The sequence below is a fragment of the Trichosurus vulpecula genome, chromosome 7 (assembly GCF_011100635.1).
Source record: "Trichosurus vulpecula isolate mTriVul1 chromosome 7, mTriVul1.pri, whole genome shotgun sequence".
Taxonomy (NCBI): Eukaryota; Metazoa; Chordata; class Mammalia; order Diprotodontia; family Phalangeridae; genus Trichosurus; species Trichosurus vulpecula.
The window spans coordinates 168885261-168903234 of record NC_050579.1 but is presented as its reverse complement, the minus strand read 5'-3'; the positions used below and the strand labels follow the sequence as shown (position 1 = coordinate 168903234).

At 34.2% G+C, this 17974-nt stretch overlaps 1 protein-coding gene across 1 annotated transcript in view; it reads right to left on the bottom strand.

The window, feature by feature from the left end:
* ASCC3 (activating signal cointegrator 1 complex subunit 3) overlaps nucleotides 1-17974 on the bottom strand; it is a 399622-nt gene that overhangs the window by 281701 nt on the left and 99947 nt on the right. Inside the window, exons 12-13 of the mRNA XM_036767945.1 lie at nucleotides 11122-11298; nucleotides 5766-5837 (exon numbers count right to left, since the gene is read on the bottom strand). Coding sequence (XP_036623840.1) covers nucleotides 5766-5837; nucleotides 11122-11298 — 249 coding nt within the window. The remainder of the gene's footprint in view (nucleotides 1-5765; nucleotides 5838-11121; nucleotides 11299-17974) is intronic.

Here is a 17974-nt window from a genome sequence, read left to right as displayed (position 1 = left end):
GCAACAAGAGAATTTTATGGGTCTAAAAAATTGTTGCATTATTATATTTATGTGTATCCTCAGAAATTCCAAGTTATCAAGGAAAATAACAAGTGATAACACTAGTAATTATTAGTATATAATATGAAAATTGCCTCCTGGGATCTAATATTGTTGTAAAAATAGGAACTCAAAAATTCATCTTCACAGGACAGACATTTTCTATAAAAATTATCAGTGGTCACCTAAACTCTAATTACATCTCTCACATTCAACTTCATGTATTTTTAAGGTGCACTATGGGATGAAGATTCCTTCTACATGCCTTATATACTTCTTTATTCCACTGCTAATCAAGGAAGTCATAATACTGAGATGGAGAGGAGTAAAATAGTGCTTTTTCATGTTTGCAATTTTTGCCCTAGTTACTCCCATCTTATTCCAATCCATGAAATAGGTATGTGAATAGTCCTTAATTAGGCAAAAGAAATGTATTCTCATATAATCAGTCTAATAAATGAATGAAAAAGCAATTGTTGTATGCTTACTATATTTTCCTTGTGCTAAGGAAACAACACAAAAAGTAAACATGGCAAAGAAAAAAAGATCACTGGTGCTACAATTAGAGGACCTGGGTTCCAATCCTGGTTCTGAGGCTTACTACCTGTATGACCTTAGACAAACTGTTTCACTTCCCCAGTCTTCAGTTTCCATATCTGTAGAATGAGGGATCTGACCTAGATGGTGTCTGAGGTCTCTTCCAGCTTAGATTATTCCAAGAAAGTTTCTGCCCTCAAGGACCTTATATTCTAATGGGAGGAAACAGCACATACAGAGAGATGAAGCTAGGTGGAGTACTGGTTAGAGTGCCAGGTCTGGAGCAAGGAAGACCAGAGTTCAAATCTGGTCTCAAACATTTAACTAGCCCTGTGACCTTGGGCAAGTCACTTAACCGTGTTTGCCTCAGTTGCCTCATCTGTAAAATGAACTGGAGAAGGAAAGGGGAAATCACTCCAGTAACTTTGTCAAGAAAATCCCAAATTCAGTCACAACAACTGAACAACACTCATTCATTTATTAGACTGACTACATGAGAATACATTTCTTTTGCTTAATTAAGGACTCTTCACATACCTATTTCATGGTTTGGGATAAGCTGGGAGTAACTAGGGCAAAAATTGCAAACATGAAAAAGCACTATTACATGGTAAGGGCAGCTACATGAAAGTTGGATGAAAGAATATTCCCCACGATAATGATAGTGCTAATTTGATTTTTGTTCCAAGAGTCTGAGGGCAAACAGTGTGTGTGTTGGGGGGGGGGGGGGAACAAGGGAAGGCAGATGTACTCGCTCAGTGGCACTGCAGGGAAATATTAACAAGCATAGGTCTGGACCTGACTAGATACAGTGAGCTATGCGAGCTCTCACAATAGCTAGCATTTATTAAAGTGCCTATTATGAGCCAGAAACTATTAACTGTTTTACAAATATCATCTCATGTGACCCTCACAACAACACTGGCAGGCAGATATCACATCCATTTTATAGGTGATGAAACTGAGGCAAACAAAGGTTTAAGAGACTTGTCTTAAGTATGTAGCTAGCAAATGTCTGAGGTTAGATTTGAACTCAGATCTTCCTAACTCTAGGCCCAGCACTCTATTTACTATGGCACCTACACTCATCATTCAAGAATACGCTTTCATCTGAGGAAATAGGCCCCAAGCACTGTTTCCAAAATTCAGACCTAAATAAAGCCAAACCTGTGTGACCTGTGATGTGTAATCTAACTTCTATGAGTCTCAGTTTCCTTAATTGTAAAAAGAGATGGGGATGGGGAGATCGAATAAGATAAATTCTTCACTTTCATCTTCACTGGTTGCACATTGATCCTTTTAAATTTTGATAATGGTATTTTGATTTTCTTCATTTTAAAAAATAAAATTAGCCAATGGTTAATCTATTTAGTTGGATTTTTTTTTTCATAAAATTGGTATCTAGTTTTCTTTATTCAATGGCTTTTTTACTTTCAATTTTATTAATCTTCTCCTTGATTTTCAGGATTTCTATGACTTAGCTGAATTCTAAGGCCTTTCCAAGACATTAAATTCTAAAACAATATTAACTCTAAATCAAATATCTAAACCTATAGCTTTGTCTCAGGAACACTGTTATTAAGAAGTATGGCTGACATTAGGCAAAACTGTGAAATAAGCCAAGTGTCTCTATCACCTTCCTGCCCTTATCTCCTTCTTCATTACACCTGCCAACTAAAGCAGCTCTCAGAAATCTCATATTGTAATGTTAATGCAATATGAAGATCTTCCCCATCCATTAACAAGCCCATGTGACCTGCTTTGAGATCTGGCCCAGGTCACAGCTGTGATACATCCTGAGTCACAGAGCCCATTGGAGGAGGGAAGCTTCCTTAGAGGAGGCTGGCTTGTAGGAATGCTTTCACACTTTTTGCTAATTTCCAATTAGGTACTGAGTCGTGAGGGTTGTGATGCCTTCTGGCTCTGAGAAGTATATATATATATATTATATATATATATATATATATATATATATATATATATATATATATATATATATATATATATATATAATATATATATATATATACTCTGAGTTGCTGTTTTGTTTTGGGGGTTCACTTATGAGAAGGACCTTGTGATTCCCTGGTCAAGACTCTGAGCAGCTGTATGTTCAGAGCTCCCTGACTGCTCAGATCTAACGGCTCTCTCGATCCGATGGTGGATATAAAGTGTATAGCAATATTGCTTTGATCAGGCAATCAGAATCCTGTCTGTTAGTCTTTACGTTAATTTCTCTGCTTGTATTTTCTCTGACTTTCACGGGGCTGACCTTTCCCCTGAACTAGTAAAAGTAATTAAAGAAGACTGCTGACCCCTTAAGAAGCTATCTTTCCTAGTAAAGCAGATCAAAGAACCTGTGCTGGGTATGCTATGTGCTGGGTATGCTATCATGCTTGCTGCTACACACACCATACCCAATCTAGCCAGAATCCTACTTCCCTACTCTCCTACCTGTATGTTACAGGTTTTGAAAGATAAGGTGATACATTTAGCTTTGGATCTATCCTCTTATTCACCATTGTTCTTATTCACTAATCACATTGGAAAAGATATTCAACGTGATTTACACTTAAGTGCAAATGAATGACAGCATTAAATGTTATCTTAAGGATAGGTGCATTTTATTAAAAAAATTAAATTTCTAATGATAGCATTTCAGAGCCAACAGAAGGCTAAAAGGAAGAAGAAAATCTTCTTAGCATAACTGAAATAACACTATGCATTCAGAGATCTGCTTTACCTACACATAAGCTCATCATTGAGAAGGTTCATTTGAAGAGTCAGAAACAACTTTTCCGTAAGAAGATACATATTATTATCTAAAAGAGTTACTTTTAAACTTAGGGATATTTAATTTTAAAAGGGAAAAAAAAGAATTAATCTAATAAATATATGCAATGTCAAATAGTGATTGTTATAATGAAGACCAAAACCCTACGGAATCCAACAGTGGCTCTATTAAATTCCCAGATTACAAATGTTTATTGTTCCTGCCACAGGCAATCCTTAGCTCCTGAGACAGAAAATATGACCAATCACCATTGGTAGAATTTTAAATTGTAACACTGGATGGGATCTGATTTCAAAATATTAAGGTTCCTTAACTTTGGTATTGATAAAATGTGAAAGAACCCTAGTGTATTGGCCTCGACTAGAACAAATTCCAGAGGTCAATGGAGCTAGGATTAAAACCTAGAATCACCTACCCAGCAAAACTGAGTATCATGCTCCAAGGTAAAATATGGATTGTCAATAAAACAGAGGACTTTCAAGCTTTCTCAGTGAAAAGACCAGAGCTGAATAGAAAATGTGACTTTCAGACACAAGAATCAAGAGAAGCATGAAAAGACACTGATGTGGAAGCCATCAATATATACTTATTATCGATCCCTTATTCGGGGAGCTGGTGGACTGTGGAGATTATTGTTCATTTTCCTCCTTGGAAACAGGAAGGTAATCAAAGGGCCTACATCTTAAAATAGCTGTGTTATTCAAAAATAAATTTGTAAAGCATTTTGAAAAAAAAAAAAAAGAGTATCTATTTAGTCCGGACTTTATAACTTTACTGGTCAGCTCCCAATGGTAAAATGGAAACAGGAACCTATAGTATCTTAAAAAATTATTCTGAAGATGAAATAATAAGTACTAAAGTGCTTTGGAAAAAATAAAGTACTACCCAAAGGAAAAATAGCTATCATTCACAAATTGCAAAAATTAGACCACAAATAATTATTTTCCTTAAAAAATAATTTGTTTAATGAAAAGCGCTTACTTATTTCATCACAATTTTAAGAACAATTACGTATCTGAAAACGGTAATAATCTGCTCATTGACAGCCATTAATAAATATATAACAAGATAAAATAAGGATTTAACTTTATAATCTTTTAGTGACTAGTCATCCCTAACTTGGAAGACTGTTTTACAAGATAATTCCAATTTTAACTACTACTTCCAAAACAGCAATTAAGAAAAACATTTTATGCCTTGACCAAAATAAAAATTCAAACTATTTTATTATATTCTGAATTATAAGGTATTTATATTTGTATTTCCAGATGTTTTTTTAAAAAATGTTTTTTATAATATAAGCAAACAGATTTAATGAAACCAAAAGGAAAATTACAAAACAATTACGCAGTTTATAAGTACGTTCATCACAACATAGGAAAAGTTCTCTCAGCATAGAACACTGGTTAGTTAAGAAAAGTAGAGAAGATAGATTTCTAATAGCTGATATCCACATTAGATTACTGCAGAAATTATTTCAAAATTAAACAGTAGAGGAAAAAGTCTTTGAACATTTTATTCAGCTACCCTGCATTAGACACATCTATTATAATCAGAAATTATATTTAGAAAGTGAGTTTGATTCCACTGATCTCAAATTGTCTAAAAATTATTAAGTATCTAAAATGAGCTGAACTGCACTGGTGAAGGGAGTTTCTACACTAAGAGATCCCTAAACCAATGAATCAATTGCAGGTACTACCAAAACAAAATACAGAAAATGGACAAAGAGAATATATAAGCTATGTGCTGGAGAAACCAAGAAGATAAATTCACTACCATCCAAGTACTTGTCATTTAACAGGGGGGAAGGGCAATGTACACAAATAAGAATGACATAATAATGAAGTGATTTCCTCATTTGTAAAAACTTGTCTTACCTATTTCACAGATTTCTACTGAAGATAAGATAAAATGGCATAACAGATGCTAAAAGTGTTACATAAATGTCAGATTGTTATTATCAATTATTTTGCCCTCAAAAATTATCATACAAAGGAAACACAACCTCTAGGTATAAGTCACTGGGACAAATTTGCATTCTATATAATGCTATAAAATAAAACTTAAAATAATGATTTCAAAATAAAATAATTTTACCCAAATGATGAGAGACTTTTAAAAATATTTTAAGTAGTACAATATAGGGAATTAAAATTATATATATTTTTTTCTGCAACAATTACTTCTGCTTAGGTGGTGTTTTTTAAAAAGTCTATACAAAACTAGTAGATGCAAATAAAATGTGCTTTCAGGATTCATAAGGATTCAGTGTTAAAAAAACACCTCATATGTATCATTTTAGAAGACAAGAATAACATGTCTTAAGCAGAAATTAAAAATTAACTTTTTTATCACTAAGTTTCTAAAATAATTTTTAAACAAGTAAATATACCTGGTGTCCAGCTGTTACTTGTTTCAAAACATTTTCATAACATACTTCATCCATGTTACTCAACTGTTGCACCTGGAAAGTTAACAAAAAAAAAAAAGGAAGATGTTTAACTGTTAGCAACTCCAGTTTTTCGATCTACATGATAAAGCATTACTGTAGATCAAACATAGCACACATCTTTCTCTGGTAATCCCCCTCTAACAGAGATATGAAACCACTTTCATTCATACAGGAAACATTAATAAAAATACCTTAAACAGTACTAACTTTAGCAGGAACTCCAAGCTCTTTAGATATATTATTCTCTATAACATCCCACTGGATGTATGTGTTGTGTTTGTGTGTGTGTGTGTGTGTGTTTAAATATACATATATGTGTGTGTGTGTATATATATCTATATATATGTATATATGCACAGATGTGTATGTGTGTATTTATTTTGCAAAGGCCTATAACTACATCTATGTAGGGAACTTTCTCCACCAATACAGAAGAGCAAATTGTAAATAACTTAGTTTAGAGAGTTTTCTAGGACATTAAGTCACTTGGCCCAGGGTCACACAGAAAGTTAAGTGTGAAAAGTATGACTTAATTGAGGTCTTTTGGACCCTACAGCCAGACCTCCATCCATTAAGCCAAACTCCCTTTTAACTGCTTAGGGGAAAGGATGTTTTTACATTTTATTACTCTTAATTCTTCCATTTGCTCTGATAAAAGTCAACTACCATACTTAGATAGTGAACCATTCTATCCTACCCTGGCTTTCCACAATTTTTCCAAAATTATAATACACTACAAATCAAAGTCAACAATATACCCAGCTTCTGGATCTAACAATTTTTCACGTAATTCTGAGAACAGTATAACGAGTTAACCATGTTTACAAGACTGGGAGAATGTCAAGTCCAGACATAGCAGACATCTCAGGAAATATACTTTTGCATTCCTTCATACCAGCCTAATCTCTAATATGTAACTTGACAGTTGATTTTATTTTCCACATTAATGATAAAGAAATTGAAGAAAAGATAAAGATCAAATAACTGCTTACAAATGATGACTTGAAATTTGTTTAATGAAGTCCAGATCTATTTTTTTAACATGATGTTCATTCCAAGTTAATTCAATTTTGCAAATTTTAATGAAACATCACTTATGTACAAGATAATGTACTCTCATACACTTGAAGTAAAAGAAAAATAACACTGTATTATCAAATAACACTGACTTGGATATTTGTTCAGGAAATATATAGAACTTGAAAACCATGTTACATTTTACTTACTAATATTTTGACCCACTCTTAAGAATTTATGACAACAGATTTCTAAATTTACTAACTGGAGGTAGTGCCAAGATGGTGGAGAAAAGGCAGGAATCAGCCTGAATTCTCCCTCAAAACAATATTAAATAATGCCTCAAAACAAATTCTGGACTAGAAAAACCCAGAAAAGGACAGGGTGAAGCAATTTTCCAGCACAAGACAACATAAAAGGTCATCAGAAAAGGTCTGTTGCCCTGAGGTGAGAGTGGAGCACAGGCTGGGTCCCCAGAAACCAGCAGTAAGCCTTGGGGGTGACTGAATTAGGGGCAACAGTAGTGGTGGCTCATGGTCATAAGCACTGACTTCTAAAATGTATTATTGCAGAATGTATTCTAAATTGTATTAATTTTCACCATTAAATGATAAGAAAATTATTATAAATGTTCTTAATTTTAATTTATATGTGGTTAACACCATGATTCTCAAATGATAGTTATCAGATGATTATCATTCTAACATTTTCTTATGCAAGTGTGATTCTACTGTTACTGGTAAAAAAAAAAATCATTTTTTTCAACTTAGTTAGACTAATGTGATTTACCTTTCTATGTAATGAGATTAAAAAAAAGTAAAGTTAAAAAAAAAGATGATGAGTATCCCAAATAGTGAATCATCCTACAGCTTTCTATAAAGACAGTCCACTTTCACTTAAATTAAGAAGTCTATGGTAAAGGTAAGAAATAGATCTTTTTCCTTTCTTAATGACATACTTGAAATAGATAATACAATAAAAATTAAGACACAATTGAATAAAGCCAAGAGCATATACTACTGAAAGGCACTTGAAACAATTAATGAAGGTTAAATTATACACATCTTAATAACTACCAAATGGTAAAACACCCTTTCCTGTACAGACATGAAATGGCTCTCTACAGTTCTAAGATACCTTTAGCTTCCGTACCGCAGACTGAATTTTTTAATGTAGGGAGAGTAATTTTTTATCTTAAATAAATTTTTTATCAATTTTTTGTGTCTCTTTTTCTATATTCTTAGTCATGAGTAAAAAACTTCAATCAAAGACAGTATTAAAATGCAATAAAGTTAAGATGGGCTTTTTTAAAAAGGCTCTTCTGTGTAAATCACTTTTAGTAAATATACAGTAAAACCTATGATTATTATGCCAATATAATTTAGGAACATATTTCTGTTGGCTTACCTTTAAAAATTCAGCTACAGTAAAGTCTTATTAATTTTGACCCCACAAATTTGGAATTTATACTAAATTCAGCAAGGTTTGAGCTATTTGCCATGGAATTCTTATTAAGAAATCAAGAAAAATCAGGGCAGCTAGGTGGTGCAGTGAGTAGAGCACCGGCCCTGGAGTCAGGAGGACCTGAATTCAAATCTGGCCTCAGACGCTTGACACACGTACTAGCTGTGTGACCTTGGGCAAGTTACTTAACCCCAATTGCCCTGTCAGAAAAAAAATCAAGAAAAATCAAGCAAGCAAGCATGAAAGCATTTATTAAACACCAATGATGTGCTGGGTATTATAAAGGATGCTACCAGCACTCTACTATACACCTAATAAGAAAGACAAGCAAATTAATAAACAAAATTGCTAGGAACACATGAAATAATAGGACTTATTTTTGAAGAATCTTCAAGATATACCAAAATACTTATTTGTATAAAATGAATATTTAATGGATAAAATATTTCCTATGTATTTATTTGCTGAACTATAATAAGCAACTTTTTCAGACTACTTTAAGTAATTTTATGTACCTAAATATGTCAAATATCTATAATTTCACTGACATCAATATTGCCCCCACTAATGCAAATTGCCCAAGTTGATCTTCAACAGTAGCTGTGGGTGAAAATTTCATGACCTTAAGGGCCAATTTAGTAATGTCCTTTTGAATTTAGCTAGGTTGGTCCTTGAATTAGAGAAATATAGACACTGGGCCTCTAAGAGAAATCTTCTAGTTTTTTTAGGACCTACTATAAAGTTGCTACAACACTGACAGCCTCTGATAATCCTGGGTCACTTCCTTGCTACAATGGGGCATCATGTAGAGTAATTATTTATAACTTAGTGAGGAAAATATATATCCTAAATATATTTTAGGCCTTTTCAAAAAAAATAAATTTTGCTAATCAACTCCCAATTTATTAGTTCAATGTCTTTTTTTCAATTTTCAGTTTTGTTCATCTCTCCTTTGCTTTTCAGGATTTCTATTTTAGTGTTTAATTGAGAGGTTGTGATCTGTTGGTTTTCTAGGGCATGTATTTCTAGTTGCAAATCCAATTCACTGATATTCTCTTTCTCCTTTAATGATGAAAGCTTTCAGAGATCAAAATTTTCCCATAAGTACTATGTTGACTGCATCCCACAAGTTTTAATATGTTGTCTGTCATAATTATTTTTAATGAAATTATTGTTTCTATGATATGTTCTTTGACACACTTATTCTTTAAGATTAAGTTAATTTCCAATTAACTTTTTGCTTCAAAGGTCCTTTAGTCTTCTTGCATTTCTTGCATCCTGTCAGTAAAAGACGTGTTTAATATTTCTGTTTTACCACATTTGTTTGTGAGGTTTTCTGTCCTACAATGCAGTCAATTTTTGTGAAAGTGCCATGTACGACATAGAAATAACTATAATCTCTTCTGTTCCCATTCAATATTCTCCAAGGTCATATGAGATCTTAATTTTCTAAAATTCTTTCCAGGTCCTTAACTTCTTCTCTGTTTATTTTTTGGCTAGATTTATCTAGCTCTGAAAGGAGTAAACTGAAGTCCTCCACTACTGTGGTTTTACTGTCTATGTCCTGTAATTCATTTTTAACTTCATCCTTTAAAAACTTATATGCTATGCCATTCAGTGCATATATGTTTTCTACTGGTATTAATTCACTGTCTATAGTACCTTTTAGTATAATGTAGTTTCCTTGGTTATCTCTTTTTAATTAGATCTATTTTTCCTTCTGCTTTGTCTGAGGTCAGGATCACTACCCCTGCCTTTTTCACTTCATGTGAAGCATAACAGATTCTGCTCTGGCCCTTTATTTTAAGTCTATACGTATCCTTCTGTATCAAGCAAATTTCTTGTAAACAGCATATTGATGGATTCTAGCTTCTAATCCATTCTACTATCCTCTTCTGTTTTATAATGAAGTTCATTCCATTCAAAATTCAGTTATAACTGCTAACTGTGTATTTCCCCTCCATCCTATTCTTTCATACTTTCCCTTCTTTTTTCTCTGCTCCTTTAAGCATCTGTTTTGCTTCTGACTAATGTCTCCCTTAATCTACTTGCCTCTAATTTCCCCTCATTTCCTCTAGATCTTTTCTCATCTGTTTCCCTATTGTGTAAGATGTATTTCTGTACTCAATCGTGTGTGTATGTACATGTATTCTTTCTACCTTCAACTAATTCAGAAGGAAGTGAGGTTCATGGGTAATCTCCTTCCCTTCCTCCTTTATTGTATAAACTCCTCCTTGACTAGTCTATTTATGTGAGATAATGTTTCCCATTCTTCCTTCCCTCCCACCCCATGCTTTCCCAATAAGAATTTGATCTGGTGTATTTTCTAGATTATTGTGGAGAACGGACAGTGGAGAGAGAGGCTCAACTGCTTTGTCTTACTCAGTCTTGACCTTCTTCCAAATATATTTTAGTGGTCTATTAGTAACCATAACACAAATTTCACTAGCTTATATGAATCTTCTTCCTAATTATGTCGAATTTATGAAGGCCTAATTATGTCAAATTTATGAATGACACTATATATGGACTCTGAGGAAAGAATACAAACAATTCAAAAAGAATTTGCAAAAGTGAGTATTAAAAAACTGGCATGAGTTAAAATGTCTATTAGTGGAATTGCTCTTAAGAGTTATATAAAAGTAAATTAATAACTTTTGGGGATGCTTTAGGTAAAGCAGTAAGGCCAAAGTTTGGGAAAAATAAGATTAACAGACTAACATAATACAATTTTAGGGATTTGATTCTTTGCTGTTGAAGCAACCTGTCACCAAATATATTTTTAAAAATTAAGCTGTTCGCAGTGAATATTTACCTTATTTGTCGTCTTAATTCCCAAAAACGTCTGTCCAAGAGGTACTGGCCTAAAACGGCCATCAAAGTAGAAAAGTCCAATATAAGGATTGACATGCAAAAAAGTAGCAACATCAAGGTAGTTGGGTAATGTAGCAGAAAGACCCAAAATCCTTATCATGCTCTGTGTAGATTCGACCTATATGAATGAAAAACAACACATGATAAATGTGAAGTCTTACATTTGGGTGCTAGACATCAACTTCACAAGTATGATGGAAGAAGTGTGGTTAGAAAGTATTTCATCTGAAAATGATAAGGGGAGGTTATATGGAATGCAACATAAAATACAGGTTAACAGTGTGATATGGCAAATTGAGAAAGCTAATGTCATTTTTATGCGATATTAAGCAGTAGTAATGTCCAGGACTAGGGAAGTGACCACATAATGTATTCTACCTTGAAGTGACCCCATTGGTAAGTAATATGTGTAGTTCAGAGCACCCCACTTAAGGTTGGATATTGAAAAACAGAAGAGTATCCAAAAGATGGCAATCAGGATGATAGATGGCCAAGAGAACATACCATAAGAGGTTTAGTTGAAGAAATGAGGAATATATAGTCTGGAGAGCAGAGAAGCAAAACCTGACAGTTTCCTTCAAGTACGTGAAAAAGAGATTAACATTATGTTGGGTTCCAAAGGGAAGAATTAGCAGCAATGGGGGCAAATTGCAAAGAGTCGGATTTAGGAATAGGGAAAATCTTCCTGACACTTAGCATTATCCAAAAGTAGAATGTACTGTATAAAGGTAGAGTGGAAGGGTTGGTAGGTTTCCCCTCATTAATGTCAGACTGCATGCTGTCCTGGGAAGGGGGGAGGAAAAAAAGGGGGAGAAAATTTAAAACTTAAAATATTATATAAATGAATGTCTTTTCACTAAAAAAAAAAAATTAACTCAAGCCTAGGTATTCAGTTACAATAACAGACCATGCAAAGAACAGTAGCAACCAAATAATAAACACACATATTAAGTGCTTACTATGTGCCAGGCACTATATTAAGCACTGGGCACCAAAAAACAAACACCAACAACAACAAAAAACAACCCAGAACAGTGCCTGCTGTCATGAAGATTATGTACTAACAAAGCAGACAATATATCATTAAATAGGAACATACAAGATTCATGTAGAGTGGATAAAAGGTAATCTGAAAGGAGAAAGAACTAGTTGCTGGAGTGAGCAACAAAAGGTTTACTGAAGGTGGTATTTGAGCTAATTCTTCAAGTAAGTCAGGCATATTATGAAACAGAGATGATGGGAAGATCATTCCAGGCAAGGGGACAGCCAGTGCAAATGCAAACTGATGGAAGACGGCATGTCAGGTTTGAGACTCTGTAACTAGGAGTGGGGAATAAAGTATAAGAGGAACAGAAAAGTATGAAGAAGCCATGAGGCAGTTGTGAACAGCTTTAAATAACACAGGACTTTATAATTGAGTCTACTGAGTAAGGGATGGCATAGTCAGACCTAGCTTTAGGAAAAGTCACTTTGTAGGCTGTGTGGAGGATAGATGGGGGGGGGGGAATAATTCAGGCAGGGAGATCAATTAGAAGGCTATTGCAATGGTCACCAAGAAGTAAACACTTAATAAGGGAAGAAATGAGTACTAATTTTTTAAATGCATTGAGAACATAAGCGAATGTGAAGAGCGTCTTTCCATTTTTCCACTCTCGCAGTTAGTCTTTAATCTCAAGTATGGGCTCAGTCTCTTTCAGCCTCCAGAGTTTGTATTTCATTCTAGAAGCAATAAGGGAGCAATGGTTTGATGTTTATTGAATGACATAGTCACACCTGTGTTTCAGGAATATCACACTTTAGCATCAATGTGGAAGACAGATTGGAGTGGGAGAGACTAGAGGTAAAGAGGATAATTAAGATGACTTCAAGATTGCAAACCTGGATGGAAAGATGGAAGGACTCTAAGTCAGCTGTCATACAGTATGATGTTAATGAATGATAACTTACACTATTATCCCTATGTAAGCTTAGCTTAGATCAAAGGATAAAGAGGGCAAATATGTCCTTTAAAATAACTTTCATCTTGGGGCAGCTAGGTGGCGCAGTCAGTAGAGCACCGGCCCTGGAGTCAGGAGGACCTGAGTTCAAATCCGGCCTCAGACACTTGACACAAGTACTAGCTGTGTGACCTTGGGCAAGTCACTTAACCCCAATTGCCCTGCCAAAAAGCAAAAAAAAAAAAAAAAAAAAAAAAAAAAACTTTCATCCTAAAGAAAAAAATCACTACTCAAACATTTTAGGAAGAAGACAGATTTCCCGAAAGGTAAATGACTTGGCAAATTATGGCATATTAATGTAATAAAATACACCTACATAAGAAATGATGAAATGTATGATTTCTGAGAAACCTAAGAAGACTTGTATGAAGTGATGCAAAGTGAAGTAAGAGACACTAGGAGAACACTACTGCCTTTTCCACATTCTTTTATTTTCCCAATGTACAAACTTATTTGTGGTTCTAACGCAGGGGTGGGAAACCTGCAGCCTCAAGGCCACATATAACCCTCTAGGTCCTCAAGTGCAGCCCTTTGACTAAATCCAAACTTCACAGAACAAATCTCCTTAATAAAAGGATTTGTTCTGTAAAACCTGGACTCAGTCAAAAGGCTGCACCCAAGGACCTACAAGGCCAAATGTGGCCTTGAGGCCGCAGGTTCCCCACCTCCATTCTAAGGGGAAAATGTATTAGTCAATTTATACTTATATGAATTTAATATTTATGTCTGTTTGTTGAATATATGCCACATGCCTGATAGGTACATAGGGCAGCACCTTGAATTATATGAAAGAACAATCAGATCCGGATACTGTCCACAAAGCACTTAAAGATAATTGGAGAGAGCCAAATAACAGAAGAGTCAAAATTAAAAAGCATTAACTAAGTGACCTTTTGTTCAGCAGGACTTCAGGGAATACTTATACTGGGGTGAAATGCTATTAAATTTCTTAGAAGACGTCAGGATAAAACTGAGTGCTGAAGGATGGACACAGAAACTAGGTCTACAAAAATCAACAAACTTTTTTTTTTAATTCAAGAAATATACTCTAATTTAAGATGGCAAAAAGTCACAGATAATAAAAAAAGAAAAGGTTAATCCTAATATCTTTAGTTAGGGTGGCCTCTTCACCAGTTTTTACTTTACAAGCTTTCTATTATCACATCAACCCAACCAGCACCACTATCACTGCTCCACAAGTTTCTTTTTTTCAGATACAGCTAATTAATTGTTTTGTTAGATAGACATAGATGGCTAAATCACACTAAACTACAGAGCAATGCAAAAATGAACATTGTGACAATGACCCAATTACAAACTTCCTGCAAAACCAAAAATCTTTAAATATGTAAGCTTATTTCTATATCTATAAAATAGAAACAAATCTCTAACTCAACAAAAAAAATTATCAGTACCCTTTGAAAACCTGTTAAAAATCAATCACTCAAGCACTTACAAAGAACTGACTGAGGCAGGCACTGACTTAATGACTAGAAACAAAAGTGAAACAATCCCTGCCCTCAGAAGATTATATGCTATCACATGATGCTGCCACTACGGAGTTATGCTCATTTTTATTTAGGGAAAAATGTAGATCATTTTAGTTCTATTTTCCTGTTACTGTTGCATCTATGTAACTTTATCAAATACAAGTTGTTATTTTAAAAATTCTTTTGATGTTCAATATATAATATCCTGGAAAAGAAAACAGAAAATTTTCAATTAGAAATCAATTTAAATTATCTACATTTTAAAATTTGAAAAAAAAGCATAACATGCCTTTCACTGTGTGTCAGTATTTTTGTCACACACCTTTATTTTTCTATGTTAGTTATCCAGGCATAAATTCTCAGATGAAATGCAAAAAGACCCACATAAAATAATGACACAAAAAAATACAAATGATTGTTCTTCAGGATCCAAACATAATGCAAAGTTTTATAAGGAATTTTAATTAGTGGGGTAAAAAAACATTTGGTCCTTTCTGAATTGACATAAAAATACAACAATCCTGAAATCAGTTCAGTGCTAAAGTTGAAATTAATTTCAGTTTAAGTTAACTGATGCTTTTCCCATGTATATTATTTTAACCTCCCTGAAGTATACATAATGCTTACAACAGATTTAAACTACAGGACCACCATAAAGAAACTTTAAAAATCCTATAGGTTCCATACTATGCCAGGAATGCCTATAAGCTCCCTGAAAATGCTATTGTGCTGCATACAATGCTACCACCTACTGGAAATAGTTAGCATTAGATACTGGTTCATTTTAATAAAAAGAATGATGGTTTTACAGAAACAGAGAGCACACCAAATTCTATTTTTCCATTAATCTATTGTAAAATCAGATGACTAAGTGCCCCACTACCCTTTTCTCTGTTGTTTTACAATCTATAACCAACTGCAAAAAGGTATCTTGCCTCCAATATGGTAAAAGTCATATGTAACCAGGAAGTATTTTAAACATATATTTGAAGGAAAATCAAAAGTATGAAAAATACTGAAAGGAAAAGTTAATAATACTTATTATTAAAATATGTAAAAATGCAAAATGAAAATATCAAATCTAAAATTACCTGAATCTTACCTGTTGTGTGAAATTGCAAAATATAAAAAAAAAAAAACACCATCCTTAATTTTTCTGCAACTTGAATCCATCTCAAACCATATTAACATTTCTAATTAGACTTCCAAGGCAATAATAACTTTTGGTTTCTTTCACACTTTACTAAGTTGTAAGCACTGACAAAGCTTCAAGCTCTAACATTTTAATGATGCTATGGTCTACATTTAGAAAGTGTTTTCTAGTCTTTTCTAGACTTGTGAGACTCGTCAAATTTTGGCTAAAACGTAGGTGACATTGGCAGAGGAACTACAACTCTGGTATTAGATCCATCATCCAAATGTGAAGATTTTCAAACTCCATAACACTTAGTACACAACCACATTTAAATTACTTCACTTCTCTCAGCTTCAGAAATGTGGGGGTTGGGGCTTCATTATGATCCTACGACATTGTCCTTTCTACTTCTAACTTTATGTCCCTGATTAAAGTGAGTAATCATGTGTAGTGATAGCAACAGAAGACGATCACTACTCAGCAATTGTTGATAAGAAAAAATTAGAAGGCAATGAAAAAAAGATTTTGTTCATTCTAACGTCTCAGATATTCAAGTTTATTAAATTAAATAAAATCTATCCCAAATATTCTTTTACATGGAAATGTTGACAACAGAATTACATGGAATGTTGACAACAGAATTTCCTGTGCATGATATGTCATCATTCCCCTTCCCCATGTTATGTAAACAGAATATTACTGTAGGGCGAAGTCAGCAGTAACTTCAGCGTGCCTGCGCAGCAGCCTTTAGATCAGCCTTTTCAATTCAAGAAACATTTATAATGTATCTTCTATGTGCAAAGCACTACAATTCAAAGACAAAAATGAAATGAATCTCCAATACCTAGTCTAGCACAAAATAAAAGCTTAAATAAAAGATTGATATTAGATGGTATAGAAGAATGGTCAAGGACAACTCCAAGGTTATGAACCTTAATGACTGGAAGGATAGTGTGATGCCTTCAAAAGAAATGGGGGACAAGGGATAGATTTTAGAGGAAAAAAAATTTGTTTTAAACTTGCTTAGACTGAAATGTTGTGGCAGAGAGAGACGAACTATGACGGTTGTGATATATTCCATAATGTTTAGTCTGTGGCTGCCATGGTGCTTCCTATAATTTATATGAGACTATATTTATTATCTAGAATTTTTGTAACTGGAAGCATGATACTTTGCAAGTTAACTGACATTGCTTACAAGAAAACACAAACTACATCAATGAATTTATATACAACACCTATTGACAGGGGAGACACCACTTGCCCACCCATCCAACCCTCTCCAAGTCATAGAATCTTCGAATATTAAAAATTTTGCTCCCTCACAGAACACATCCCTTTATCCCTTTCCAGAAATCTAGGCTATCATTCATACAAAGAATCTCGGAAGAAAGTGGTAAACCACTCAGTACCAAAGTTCTCTCCTGGGAGAAGGCATTCATAAGTCATTCTCCTAGCAATGGCTAAGCAATTTAAAGATAAAGAGAACTCCTTTGCGATACTTGAGCCCACACTAATTGTTATTATTATTCATACCTACAAAGTTTTGATTGTTTTCTACTACTGTTTCTTTATACTCCTGAATTAATTGTTAAGGGTCCCCTGGATTTGTTTTCTTGAGCTGCCCTATTTTCTAGAGATGAAGCCACACTCAAACTAATATAACAGTGATCTTTTACAAATGAACTCGATTAAACTCTCAGGGCCCCTGAAGCCAAGAAAGCTACAAGACTTCCTCTGGCCACTCTAGCCCAGACTGATAAACTGCAGCTGAGACCCTTACAGATAAGCAAAATATCCTCCTTCCATGGTCCTGACATTCCCAATCCTCCTGCTCCTTCTTCCCTACTTTTCCCTTTCTCCTCCCATGCCACTCCCATTTGGGAGCAGATTGCCCTTCACTACTTCCATGAGACTTCCCCTTTTTGCTATACCCCATAAATATCCTAGGCTCTGTCTGGATCACAGACTCATTGGCATAATGCGTCCCCACATGCATATGCCTTTCTCTTGTGATGAATCAATTTACTACCCATATCTTGGCAAGTCATGACTTTTGACTAACAACTGGTAAAATGTTCCTTGTCTCTAAAAATTATGACTTCATAAGTAAGTGTAGAACTGATACATTTTCCATTTCTGTGCCTTTGCCCAGAATGTTAACCAAGTCTG